General features: G+C 34.4%; 1 protein-coding gene across 1 annotated transcript in view; it reads left to right on the forward strand.

Annotated features, from left to right (window-relative positions):
* GLCCI1 (glucocorticoid induced 1) overlaps nucleotides 1-15,055 on the forward strand; it is a 99,714-nt gene that overhangs the window by 30,904 nt on the left and 53,755 nt on the right. Inside the window, exon 2 of the mRNA XM_026506357.4 lies at nucleotides 3,709-3,860. Within this exon, the coding sequence (XP_026362142.1) occupies nucleotides 3,709-3,860 (152 nt within the window). The remainder of the gene's footprint in view (nucleotides 1-3,708; nucleotides 3,861-15,055) is intronic.

Genomic DNA, 15,055 nt, shown 5'->3' on the forward strand with positions numbered 1-15,055 from the left:
TAGAGACTATGGACTATGAGAAACAAACTGAGGGCTACAGAGGGGAGGGGGGTGGGGGAATGGGATAGACCGGTGATGGGTAGTAAGGAGGGCACATATTGCATGGTGCACTGGGTGTTATACACAACTAATGAATCATCGAGCCTTACATCGAAAACCGGGGATGTACTGTATGGTGACTAACATAATAAAAAATCATTATTAATAAAAAAAAAATACTTCCCTCATATACTTTAATTTCTTTAAAAAAAATGACTGGTAGAGTGAATTTTGTAACAAGATATGGATACTGTGTTGCCCTTATTTTTTCTTTTTAAGGCAGACCTTTTTATTTGTTTTGGTGTTGGTAATGTCTGGTGCTTGTCTACACATTCTTAACACAATTAAGCAGTAGGGTAATATCGTGAAATTAGAGCTAAGTGGCCAAACTATCCATTGAGTCTAGCACCCAGTTTCAGGTCCATTGAAATGAGTGAGGCCATCTGTTGAGATACAGGGAGAAAACATCATAACTTCTATTTTTTTATACATGTATATTTTAATTTTTTATTCCATATCATATGTTTGTTTTGTCTGTTTTATAATATTTAGCATATTAGTAATATGGTACATACTGCATTTATAAATAACTACACATGTTGCTACATGCTTACCTATTTACCAATAGGAGTACTTAGTCAAAATGGCTTGAAGACCTCAGTTCTGACAAAGTAGCTAATCATAGAGAATGGATACTTAGAGAACATGTGACCTTTTGAGAGTGATAGGCAAAGGTCCAGTGATAAAATAAATAATAAGAGTTACTAAATATAAATTAAAATATATAGATGAAGAGACCTATTTATATAGATTCTTCATCATAAAACATAAAAATGACCCCTATAGTTTGTTTTCCAAGTTAGGAGGAGTTTGAATAGCTATAAGTAGAGTACATGCGATATTTTAATAGTTTGGAACAATTTGAGTTTAAGCACAGGTTTTTCACATGTAATGGTTCTTCTTTTCCCGGTTATAGCGACCTTTATGTAGGGCATTTTTTTATTTAGTAATGTACTGCTATAAATGTTGGCTCTTTGTTTTAAGGGATAATCTGTTTTTGTCTTTTGTGTCCTCCTGGTGGAGGGAACTTTAGGTAACGTCTAAAAATTTTAAATAAATTATTATAAATTAGATTATGAGAAACATGTTTCCCAGAGTTGCTAATATTTGTGGGTATTGCTTTTACAGCCAGAAAAAAATACTTTAAAAAATTAATAGAAAAAACTTCTACTACTGAAAACACTCTACGTAGATATTAGCTGTGATAAGAAGAGTGAAGGAAAAAACAGTGAAATAGTGGGCAAGAAAGCAAGGCAGCATTACAAATAGAAAGAAAAAGTTACATGACAAGTTAAATTTATTATAGCAATAACGTAAGTGGGATAAATTTACCTTCTACAAGAAGGCATACTACAAAGTTTTTTTCAAAAAGCCTAGTTATATACTGTATACAAGAGACACACATAAACAGAATGATTAAAAGAAATTGAAAATTAAAGAATAGGCATACCAGGCAAATTATAATAGAAAGCAAAAGGGAGTCAGAATGTTTAATTTGAAAGAGTTTAAAAAGTGATAAATGAAATAGATTATAATGGTGAACTATGCAAACCATGAAGACATCATGCATCAGTATGTGTCAGATTACACAGAACTAAAATATAAATGAATAAAAATTGCAAGAAAGAGGGGTGTGTGGGTGGCTCAGTTGGTTGAGTGTCTGACTCTTGATTTTGGCTCAGGTCATGATCTCAGGGTCCTGGGATCAAGCCCCTTGTCGGGCTCCATGCTCAGCACGGAATCTGCTTGTCCCTCTCTGTCTGTTCCTTCCCTCTGTGCTTGTGCTTGCTTTCTCTCTGTCTCTCTCTCTCTCTCTGTCTCTCAAATCAATAAATTGCAAGAAAGTATTATTAGTTCTCGATAGTAGTTTAGAAATTTGAGAGTTCTTCTCTAAATCTGTGACAGATCCAGCTGGTAATTATATTATTCCTGTATTCTATACTTTTATTTCAGTTGATGTACAAGACAAAGAGCTATATATTCTGAAAACAGAAAATATATCTTCTCCGTAACTCATGAAATGTTTATAAAAATTGACCATGTTTTTGGTCACAAAGAAAATTCAGGTAGTTGTAAAGAGTAGATAGAAATAGGTCATCCTAGATTCTCTGCCCACAGTGAAATGAAATTAGAGCTAAGTAATAAAGATAGGGAGAAAATTTGTAATTTTCATATCTTCTATAATACTCTTGGGTTAAAGAAGAAATCAAAACTGCAGTTTTAAGATATGTAAATAATATGATAACATCGAAATATGCTGTGTTTTGTTGTCTGATAAACTACTTATGTATTCTGGTTTAGGAAGATATTTAAAGGACAGTGTTCAATAAAAAATGTTTCTTGACTGTTTGAATGTGCCAGGCATTTTAGTTCAATGTGAGGTATAACCCTGAATAAGACTCTGGGCCTTGGAGCTTGTAATTCAAGGGATTTTATTATAGAAAGCATATCAGTGGTAAATTATTGGGGATGTATATATGAAAAACCCTCTATAATTTCTTTGTAAAGAAACTATAGAGTTTGTTATGATCATTTTAATTTTCAACAGAGGTACCTACTGTACCCAAATGGAGAGAAGTAGAGATTGTTATAGTAGACTGATTGGATGGTAAAGAATGTCTGGAGATCTTGCTTCCTTTTTACTTCTGTCTCCTGTTAGCAGTTCTCTTTCATTGGACAATTCCGTTTTACCCCTCTGGGCTTCAGATTCTTCATACATAAATGAGGAAATTGAATTAAAATATAGAGTTCTTTATACATGTTATTTTTGTGTAGCTGTGAGTAAATTGATCAAACACGTATTGAGCATTGACTCCTTTTCAGTGTGTAGAGACTAGACACTAAACTTATGTTCTGGTTGGGGAGAAGGACAAACTTACGGTTTCATGCAAGCAGAGCGGGGCACATCTATCTTAAACCAAGGGTAGAGATGGAGAAAGAAAAGCACCGGGAAAGGTTTCACCTTTCTGAGCTGGTCTAGGAGATGAGTTTGTCAAGTGAACAAAGAAGGAGAGTGTTCTAGGCACAGTAAATAATAAAATGTATAGAGGCAGGGAAGGGAGTGTATTACATTTGGGAAACTGCAGTTGGTTCCTTTGGCACTTTGTAGTTAGCATGGATGTTTGGAGGAGTAGCAAGACCTCAAACACTGAGGTCTATGGGAGCATACAAGCTTTAAGTTAAAGACAGTGGTTAACCACGGAAATGGTTTTTTTAGTGGTGTTGAGAGGTAGCCCTGTGTAAGATTTAATTGAGATGGATGCAGAGATGGCAGTTAGGAAACTGGCAGTCCAGGTGCGACATGATAGAGTCTTAATTAAAGTAATGGCAGTGAAGATGATCGGTAGATTTAAAATAGGTCTCTAAAATGGGTGGGCTTCAGAGCATCTGTGACAGCCCTGGAAGTATATGCAAGATTTAGTATGTGAATGTATTTTCCTTCAGAGAGTGTCTGCAAATTTCAGGTCATATAAGAGAGCTATTAGGGTAAATACATATTGTAGGGGAAATCGACAGGGTGACATTCTCTATAAGCTATAAAGTTGAAATAATTTTAAATTTTACGTACATTTGTCAGTGACTAATCTAATTTTTTTTCACTTTTTATAGTGGACAGGCCAAAATCTCAGCAAGTTCGAACCTCTAGTACAATAAGGCGAACCTCTTCTTTGGATACGATAACAGGACCTTATCTCACAGGACAGTGGCCACGGGATCCTCATGTTCATTACCCTTCATGCATGAAAGATAAAGCTACTCAGGTAAAATGAGCAAATCAAAATCAGTTTTATTACCCTGCAGTTCTTCTGTTTTAATCACATTAAAGAAAATGTAATTTCATCAAATTTTTCCAAATTTGAAATATGTTCAATCAAAGAAGGAAGCCATTTCTTTTCATAAACTTTAGACTCATTGTTTTTTTTTTTTTTTGTCATTTGGGTTTTAAAAGTTTTAAAATTATTTAAAATTTAATAAACAGCACATCAGTCTTTATTACACAGTTTGTGAGACATAGTTTTAATAATTGCTTAACAGAAATTAATAACTAGTATCTATATGAGAAAATATAAATAATTTTTGGAGAAAAGTTTGCACAGTTCTTGGAAAGAATTTGTAAAGTATTAACACATGGTTTGTCACACTTTTTCTACATGTGGAAGGTTCCCCAACCTTTTTGATTTGAGAAGCTTTTCCTTCCAAGTCAGGGAAAAATCTGAAACATCCTAATTTATGATTTCTGAGTTCTTGACCGTATCTTCATAATAGTAGTCAATCGGTATTATGAAGAATACTAAAAATATAAGAGATGGTTGTTGGCCTTAACTTCTAGAATGATTAGGAAGATAAGATGTAAATTTATGAAAATCAGTAATAGAAGATAGTATATAATTAGATGTTTGATGAATAGAGCACTTAAATGTGAGAGAATCCAAAGGAACGAGATGATTTTGGGCTTCGTGGGTTAGGGAAATGGAAGGATTAGAGCTTCATGTCTGAAGAAAAAAGGGAGAAAATTTGGGACATGATTTATGAGAATCTTCTCAATTTTTGTAGTTTTCTCAGACAAGCTTGAAACAATGAAATTAGCTTCTTTATCATTTATCCTATCAATTTTGTCTTTGTAATATTTTATGCTACCCCCGGTCTTTTGCTTTCCATTCTTCATTTTGTGAGGAAAAGGATCAGTTTTGTAGGCAGTGGGATTCTCGAGTAGATATAACTAGCAAAACTTAGAGATATAGGCCTGGCCACTTAGAATTGGACGCAGATAATTCAGGACCACCTTTCTGGAGGAGCTGGGTTCACAAGCGTGATAAATTGTAGATATGGAACATAAAGAAAGGTCGAGAGACTAAGGACTTAGTCTTTGGAAATGCACAGAGGGAAGAGAGAAAACTAACGTGTGCACATATGCGCTTGGAAGCAACAGGAGGAGGAAGGAGGGGGTTAACATTTACTGACTATGGATCATGTGCTGTGTGTTTTATATCCTGAGTTTCATTTAATTCTCAAAAGAGTGTTATAAGATGACACGAATGGGGAAGCAGAAACTCAGGATCATAAAGCTAGAAAGTGTTGCAGCCAGGCTTCTAACACAAGTTAGTTTGTCAGTTATTCTGAGCTTCAATTTTTATGGTGGTGTTAGGATAAATGGAATACTGTGCCTGTGTGTATCACCTAGTAGAGTGACTGGCACTATACTTCAGGTAAAAGCTCTTCTTTTTAGATTTAAAAAAAGACTACTTTTTATTGAACATGTACTTTATGCAGACACTATTCAGAAAGAGAAGAGCCAGAAAAAGAGCAAAAGCCAAGCAAAGAACTGAAATAATCTACCCTTAGACGCAGGGACAGATGTTCTAAGGAAGAATTGTTAACACTATCGGGTGCTAAAGAGAGATCATGGAGAATCAGGGCTAAAGTTAGGAATTCCAAGCACATTATCTTGGAGACAGTAATATTGATGATACGATAGAGGAGGAAACTCAGATATTCGAGAGTTAAGAAGAGAGCGATATAGAGATAGAAAAAAGGGTATCTTAAACTTGTCTGTTTCTTTATCTGGACGACGGGGTTAGTGAAACCTAACTCATGATAATGTTATATGATTAAATATGATAATATTTGAAAATGAATATGTCAGTACTGATTAGTAGTAGATACAGATAGGCTCATTTGTAACAAATATAAATGAAGACCCATATACCATGTATGTATAAGTTAAATTAACAAACCATTACATAAAATATATTTTGTCCTCCCACTTTGACAAATAAACCTTCATATGGACCTTGAAATTCACGTTTGAACTAAGAAGTTGGATTCTTCAAACTTAACGCCAGAATGTGTCTGCATGCGTTGAGCCCATCCTGCCTTCTAAGCCTAAATCCGTATCTCTTCCTATCCCCCACACCATTCTCTTCTCTGAGGAGTGTTTCAACCTCCTAATACTCACATCCATGCTTCATTCATATTCCTTCAGCAAGTGAGACCCAGGGAATAGGTTCTTTCGGAACCTGGAGGTGATGCTACTCTGTTTAGGCAAGGAATTCCTGGGTCTAGATTACCCAGGGCCTAGGCTGTGGCAGAAGTGTGGGCTCATGGTGTGTATGTTCTTTTGGACCCATGATCTCTCACCTGTGAGGAGTGGTGTGACTAGAAGAGGGCCAGAACAGTTCCCCCTAAGACTTGAGGTCCAGGGCAGAGGTCTGTCTGGATCTCCGTGTAGATCATTTATTCAAGAAAGGACATTGAAAGGAAGGTAAAACATAGGCCTCATTTTACCAATGAGATACTGAGACATGGAGAAGTTAAGTAATTTGTTGTTCATATAGCTAATAAATGAAGAGATTTGATCCCAGATTTGGCTGATTCCAAAGCTTTTTCTTTTTATCCAACTCCCCACTGCCTCTCATAGTAACCACTAAAGCATATGGCACTTAAACATAAGAAATGGTCTTGCCCCCAAGCCTCTGTTGGTTTAATTAAAGATACAAGAGATGAACATATGAATTTTTTTTTAATTGTCACATCCATTCTTCTTGGATTAACTCTTGAACTCTTAGGGAGGCAAGTAGAAGTTTTTCTTTATTTAGGGGAAGTCAGTGGAGGGAACATGGTACAGTCTGCTTACTACAGATATTAAATTTCAAGGCTGTCTGGTTTTGGTGGAGGGTGTCTCTAGTATTTTCTTTCTTCCATATTTCAACTACTTTAATTATTGAGGTCTAGGAATAAATTTCTTAATGTTTAATATACATTGGGCCTTTTAGAGAGAAGTAGCATAGTGTTGTGAAAAACACTGTGGACTTTGGAGATGGATCATGTGTTCAAATCAAGGCCCAATATGAGAGAACCTTCTGGAATACTGGAAGTTTTTTATATCTTGATAGAGGTTTTGGTTATATGGGTGAAGGTATTTGTCAGAACATATACAAGTATACACTTGTGCATTTTACTATATAACTTAATTTTTAAAACAGAGCAGTAAACAAATATTGAACTCTAATCAGATATTTAGGGGTGAAGTATACTGCTGTCTGCAGCTTACTTTGAAATAAATAAAAAATAAAATCAATTGATGGATCAGCAGATATATGATGAAGCAGATAAAGCAAAGTGTTACATATAGAATCTGTTGACTTTATGAGTGCTCACTAAGCAGTTTTTTTCAGTAAACTGGTATGTTTGCAGTTTTTTAAATAGTATGTTGGGAAAATAATCATGGCCCACTGAATTAACTATCATGTGGTCCAAACTTCACTTTCCTTTTCTATAGAAATTGAAGTTAGCAATACCCAATTTGCAGAATCATGCATTTATTTTGAGGACTAAAAGAATAGCTTCACATGTTTAAGGCCAATGAAGACATAGATCATTGCCAGCTTATTAGAATAATCTGTGTAGCTTAATATAAATAAAAACTAAAAACCCATTTGTGGAATTTAATATTACTTTAATACATTAGCCTTGCAGATACAACCTTTTTTTAAGCAAAAAAATTATTGCCAACTCTTGAAATTGAACTTGCAGTTAAGGTTACAGTAATCAGATAGTAGTATTTTCTCAGTTTTCATCACATAGTCTAAAGCTTCTCTGGACAGATTTAAAATTATGAATGTGAGTATGTTTTTAAAAGAGAAAGTAATGCATATGGTTTCTATAAAGTGGTCAAACAGTAAAAATAGTTTAGAGCAATAATAAAAAGTGTTTCTTCTGAATTCCCAGGGATAGTAGCGATGAGGGCTTTTCACAAATATATACATTCTCTCTTATGGCACATGGTAGGATTTTACTTCTCTGCCCACTTAAAGTTAAGTTTGGCCATGAGACTTACAATGGGAAGAAGCTTTAAAAAGCTGGTGCACCAAAACCAGACAGGGACACCTCAAAGAAAATTATAGTCCAACATCCCTGATGAATTTAGATGCAAAAAACCTCAACAAAATATTAGCAAACCTAATTCAACAATACATTAAAAGGATCGTATACACCATGATTAGTGGGATTTATTCCAGGGATGCAAGGATGGTTTGACACCTGCAAATTGTTCAGCGTGATACACCACATTAACAAAATGAGGGATAAAAATTATTCAGTCTTCTCAGTAGATGCAGAAAAAACATTGGACAGAATTGAACATTCACTTGTGATTTTAAAAAAAAGGTTTTTTTCAAAAAAATAAGTATAGAGAGAATGTATCTCAACACAATGAAGGCCATCTGTGACAATCTTATAGCTAACATCATACTCAATGGTGAAAAGCTGAAAGGTTTTTCTTTAACATCAGGAACAAATAAGGGTGCCTACTCTTGCCACTTTTACTCAGCATAGATTTGGACGTCTTAGCCAGAGCAGTTAGGCAAGAAAAAGAAATAAAAGGCTTCCAAATTGTAAAGGAAGAAGTAACACTGTCACTCTTCGCAGATAACATGATGCTATATATGGAAGACCCTGAAAACTCCAAAAGACTGATAGAACTAATAAATGAATTCAATATGAAGTTGCAGGATACAAGATCAATATACAGAAATTTGTTGTGTTTCATTATGCTAATAATGTATCAGAAAGACATATTTTAAAAATCCCATTTACAATTGCATCAAGAGAATAAAATACGTAGGAAATGATCTAACCAAGGAGGTGAAAGACCTGTACACTGAACTATATAAGACATTGACTAAAGAAATTGAAGAAGACACACATAGCTGTTCCATGCTTACGGATTGGAAGAATTAATATTGTTAAAATGTTCCTATTACCTAAAGCAGACTACAGATTGAGTACAATCCCTGTCAAAATTCCGGTGGCATTTTTCACAGAAATAGAACAAACAGTCCTAAAATTTATATTGAACCACAAAAGACCCTGAATAAGGTCTGAATAGCTAAAGCATCTTGAGAAAGAACAAAGCTGGAGACATCATAATTCCTTATTTCTTACTATATTACAATGCTATTATAATCAAAACAATGTGGTACTGGTGTAAAAACAGATACATAGATCAATGGAATAGAACAGACAGCCCAGAAATAAACCCGTGCATATATCATCAATTTGTCACAAAGGAGGAAAGAATATACAATGGGGAAAGGACAAGTCTCCTCAAGAAATGATGTTGGGAAAACTGGACCACTATCACATATTATACACAAAATTTAACTCAGATACACTAATGACTTGAATGTAAGACCTGAAATCATAAAAAAATTCTAGAAGAAACACAGCTCCTTGACATAGGTCTTGGTGATGATTTTTTGGATTTGAAATTAAAAGTAAAGGCAACAAAGGCAAAAATAAACAAGTGGGACTACATCAGACTAAAAAGCTTCTGCATTGCAAAGGAAACCATAAACAAAATGAAAAGGCATCCTGCTGAACAGGAGAAAATATTTACAAATTATATCCAAAATAGCAAAGAACTGTTATAATTCAATGACAGAAGAACAAACAATGCAGTTAAAAAAATGGATAGAAGATCTGAATACACGTTTTTCCAAAGAAGACATTTAGATGACCAGAAGGAATGTGAAAAGATGCTCAGCATCACTAATGATCAGGGAAATGCAATCAAAACTACAGTGAGATACCACCTCTCACCTGTCAGAACAACTGTTATGAAAAAGGTAAGAGATAACAAATGTTGGCCAGGATGTGCAAAAAGGGAAACACTTATGCATTGTTGGTGGGAATATAAATTGGTACAGCCACTATGGAAAACAGTATGAAGTTTCCTCAAAAAATTAAAAATAGAACTACCCATGATCCAGCAATTCTACTTCTGGGTGTTTATCCAAAGAAGACAAAAACACTAACCCGAAAACGTACATGCACCCCCACGTTCATTGGAATATCATTTACAGTAGCCAAGGTGTGGAAGCAATCTAAATCATCATCAACAGATAAAGAAGCTGTGCTGTATGGATACGATGGAATATTATTCAGCCATAAAAAGAATGAAATCTTGTCATTTGCAGCAACATGAATGGAACCTGGAGAACATTATACTTAAGTGAAATAAATCAAAGACAAAGACAACATGATCAAATATGATCTCACTTATATGTGGAATCTTAAAAAAAAAAGCTCACAGATATAAAGAACAGATTGATGGTTGCTGGGAGTTGGGGGAGGTGGGCGAAATGGGTGAAAATAAAGTTATTTTTAATATAAATAATTTGTCTCAGCGATGTAATGTACAGCATGGCAACTATAGTTACTAATCCTGTATTGCATATTTGAAAGTTGCCAAGAAAGAAAATCTTAAAAGTTCTCATTACCAGAAAAAGTTTCCGTAACTACGAGTAGTGATGGTGTTAGCCAGGCTTATTGTGATGATCACTTCACAACATATACAAATATTGAATCATGTTTTACAGCTGAATATAATGCTATATGGCAGTCATTCACTCTGACAGGAGTAGTGTCAAGCATTACTAATTGTTTTTCTTCTTAAATTGGAAGTGATTTTTTACATGTGAAATATTTCATCATTGAAATGAATATGTTGTTTTGACTCATAATCTGTAAGATGGTGAATTTCTTTAATAGATTACTAAATAATTGGTCATGACTACATTTGTGGAATAAATGCTATTTATGAAGTCCTTTTTTAAAATATACAGTGGGCAAATGAAGTGTTTGTTAATATTTATACTTGTTTCAGAATTCAGAAATGAGGTCTGAACTCTTTTCTTTTTCATAATGTAATCCTTAGATTAGTGTTATACTTGCTTCATAAAAAGATTTTGCAAGATTTCCTTCCTTTGTGCTCTGGCACAAATGGTGAAAATATCATCCCAATGATCTGTTACTTAAGTCTGAAAAAATTTTACCTATGAAGCTAACTAGACTAGTTAGAACTAGTCTAGAACTAACTAGACTATATATTTTCAGATTGTAATTCTTTAGTAAAATCTCAATTTTTTCCATGGCTCTTGGTTTCTTTTTTTTTTCCCCTAAGATTTTATTTTTATTTACTTGAGAGAGCGAGAGTGCACACACACAGGGAGGAGGGGCAGCGGCAGAGGGAGAGGGAGAACGAGTCGTAAGCCGACTCCTCACTGAGAGCAGATACTGATGGAGCCCGACACGGGGCTCAGTCTCAGGACTCTGAGATCATGACCTGAGTGGAAACCAAGAGTTGGATGCTTAACCAATTGTGCCACGTGGGCACCCCTTTGGCTCTTGGTTTCTTTTAGTTTCTGTTTCTTTTGTTCAATATTTTCATTTGAATATAATCCATTTCATCCAGCTTTTCAAGTATATTTGCATAGTTCCACAAAATATTCTTGTATAATTCTTTTAATTTCTTGTATCTGTAGTTATTTTTTTTCACTTATAATATTGCATATCTGTATTTTGAGTGATTAAATTTATTAGGTTATATAGTATTTTTAAAAAATTTAAGGTGTTGAAATTTGTTTTCCTGTTTTTCTTTTTTCTAGTTCATTGCTGTCTGACTTTGCTCTATCATTGCCTTTCTTCTGCCTCTCTGGAGTGTATATATTTTTTCTCAATTCTAGAGATAAATGCATAATTTTTGTATTTGTGATATTTCTTGTTCAGTAATATAGGTGGTTTATGCCAAGCTTTATCCTCGGAGCTCAGCTTTGGCTAGTATCTAATGTTTCCATTATTTATATTTGCAAGATACTGTGTAGTTTCAGTTTTGATATCCTGTTCAGTATATGAGAGCTTTCTGTTTTGTTTTCAATTTCTAAATGGTTAAAATTTCTTATCTGAGTAAAAATTTAATTTCTAGCTTTACTGTATTTAGAAAATAGAATTATACATCTGTGGAATCTCCAGTGAAATTTTCTTTGTGGCCTAATATAAGATTGGTTTTTTTCTTAATGCTCTGTGGGTATTTGAAAACAAGGCATAGTCTTTACTTTTAGATACAGAATTCATTACATATTAATTCAGCCTTATTAATTATGGTATTCAGTTTCCATATAGCCCCTTTATGTCTCTTTGTTCCATCATAAGCTGGCAGTTATTGAATTAAAATTTCTGTTGATATATGTTTTCAGTGGCCATTGCTTAATAATATAGATATATGAAGATTTATGTCCATTATAGCTTCCTTCTGGTTGGTATTATTATTATAGAATATTCTGTATCTTGATTAATATTATTCCCCTTAATGTAACCTTTTCATAATATAAATTAGTATTGAAAATTGTTTTATTTATTTATTCATTCATTCATTCACTCATTCTTCCATTGGTCAAGAGCTCTGATTCTGGAATCAAACTGGTTTTGAATCTTGGCTCCAGCATTTTCCAGCTCTGTAATTCTGGACAAATTACTTTACCTCTGTGTCTCACTTTTCTCATCTGGGATATTGTACCTCATAGGGTTATCATAAAGGTTAAATTGAGTCAGTGTATTTGAAATGCTAGGAATAGGGACCAACACATTAAGTGTCAATAAATAATTGCTATTATTATTTACATTTACCACCAGAGAGAGGGAAAGATAGGTGCATGTTTGGATAGTGGCCTTGGCACTGTAAATTCACAGCTAGAAAGGGGAACTTCAAAAGGAAATTTCTTCCTCCTTTCTCCCACCTCTTTCCCATGTTATTTCTTAGCTTGTTTTTGTTTTTTGTCTTTTTGTTCTGATAAATCTTGCTTATTGCTGGAAATAATTAGCTTTGTGCTATTTATCTTTCTATTTATTTTGGAGTCCTCTGTCATATTTCCCTAATAGGGACAAACTGTGTGGTGAGCATGGCAGTTTTTAAAAAATTTCTGATGGACAATTGAGGTGAGAATAGCTTTTACTGTATATAAATCTTTCCATTTTGATGTCCTGTCTACTCCCCTCATTCTTTTTCCCTTCAAATTTGGTATCAGAGAAGACTTCAGAATTTTTCTCATTTACCTTTTGTATTCTTTGAAGAGTAAGGGATGGGATAGTTAGATCTTCAGTGAAATTCTGCATACTCTGCTTTTATTTTCCAGATGGTGTTTTTCTTTTGTATTTTATTGTTTAAAATTAATTTTCAGAATTTGAAGTATGAACCATTTAAACATACCAAAAAGTACATAAAATGGCATTTTAATTTATTTTTCTTAATTTCATTAAGTTTGAATGTATGGAGTTTTATGAGCCTAACTCTATGCCAGCATCTTTCTCTAGAAATGTATCTATCTTATCTATCTATCTATCTATCTATCTATCTATCTATCTATCTATCTATCTATCGAGCAGGGGTGGTCAGAGGGAGAGTGAGAGAATCTTTTTTTTTTTTTTTTTTTAAGATTTTATTTGTTCGACAGAGAGACAGGGAGAGAGGGAACACAAGCAGGGGGAGTGGGAGAGGGAGAAGCAGGCTTCCCGCTGAGCAGGGAGCCTGGTGCGGGGCTTGATCCCAGAACACTGGGACTGTGACCTGAGCCGAAGGTGCCCCAGAGTGAGAGAATCTTAAGCAGGCTCCATGCCTCGTGAAGATGCCCGATTCGGGGTGGGGGTGGGGGGGCTCCATCTCACAACCCTGAACTGAAATCAAAGAGTCAGATGCTTAACCAACTGAGCCACCCAGGCACCCCTATTTTTATTTATTTTTAAGAATCAGATCTGGAATAAGTACTTTGCATTTGGCTTTAAGCCACATTTGATAAAGTCGGCAACTCTGAACTAAAATATATAAATTTTTGATACTGAAATTACATTTAAAATAATCGATCCTTTTCCTCCATTAGTGAAAGGAGCTTCGCTATGGAGAAATTTAATCAAAGGAATGGATGATATACCTCAAATAGTAATAGATACGAAAGAGAACTTTCAGTTTTACCACTCTGATCAAAAACTCATTTCCTGACCAAAAGTCATGCTTAATACAGCTGTTTGGGTTTCCTGTGTCCTTGTTAAACAAGTTTGTTTAAGAAACAGCAGTTGATGGACTATTTTGGGGAGTGGGAGGCTTCTCTGGAAATGGAAACAAGTCTAAAGATTTGGCCATTCTGGCCTCTTCGATTGTGTTCCAGAGACCTAAGTTGTTGTTTTTACTGAACTGGTCCCTAACTGGCTATTGAGTGAGTGTGTAAAGATTCTTCCCTGTTGAAGATCACCTTTACTTTCTCTTTCAGCTATTAGCTAATTCAGAGACAGAGGATCGTATAATCCCAGAGTTTAACAGTCCACATGAAAGTAGTCATGTTCCTAACTTAGGGAGTAGTATTTTTGGTTTCCAAAGGAATATACTCAGCTGTATTGATGAAAAACTAAAACCCATATCTGAAATATTTAATATTCATCATTTCAAACACTATCTCTAAAATTATCAGAAACTCAAAATTCTACTCACTAATTTTTTAGTGGGTAGTAAATTCATTTGATTCAAAAGTAAAAGGTTTTTAGCAAAGAGCCTTCCCCATGCTTCTGTTATCCATGTACTTGGGTTTCCTCCCATTACCGGAAACATTTAACAGGTAACAAAATTAACCTGCTTTCCTTAGTCTCTTCCCCCATACCTTTACGCCTAATTTAGCTGTAGGTAAAATAATGAAATAGGTTTTATTTACTTGGAACAACCCTCTTACTCTATCATCTTGACCTTTGTTGTCTGGTACATTGGTTCTCCTTTTTTATCTTTAAACCCATCAATTTTCTGTCAAAAATCCTATAATAGTAATAAATAATTAGCATTTACTTAGACATTTGTTAGTGACGTTAAGTTTTAAGAACTTAAGAATTAAATCAGTAGCCAAGGGCATAGTATGAGAAAGCAATATGCCTTTCAACTTATTAATAACTACTTTGTATAAATGAATGATTGGGATAAGATCTGTCACATTCCTACAAAACATTAGTATGAACCGAGTGAAAACAGTTCTCATTGCTGTTGGAATTCTCATAGATTTTAGGAGATAACACTGGTAGGTAGAGTTGCAGTGAGGATTACATAAAATAATGTTAAGCTACTAGTACAGTATCTAGGACATGG

The sequence above is a fragment of the Ursus arctos genome, unplaced genomic scaffold, assembly GCF_023065955.2.
Source record: "Ursus arctos isolate Adak ecotype North America unplaced genomic scaffold, UrsArc2.0 scaffold_3, whole genome shotgun sequence".
Lineage (NCBI taxonomy): Eukaryota > Metazoa > Chordata > Mammalia > Carnivora > Ursidae > Ursus > Ursus arctos.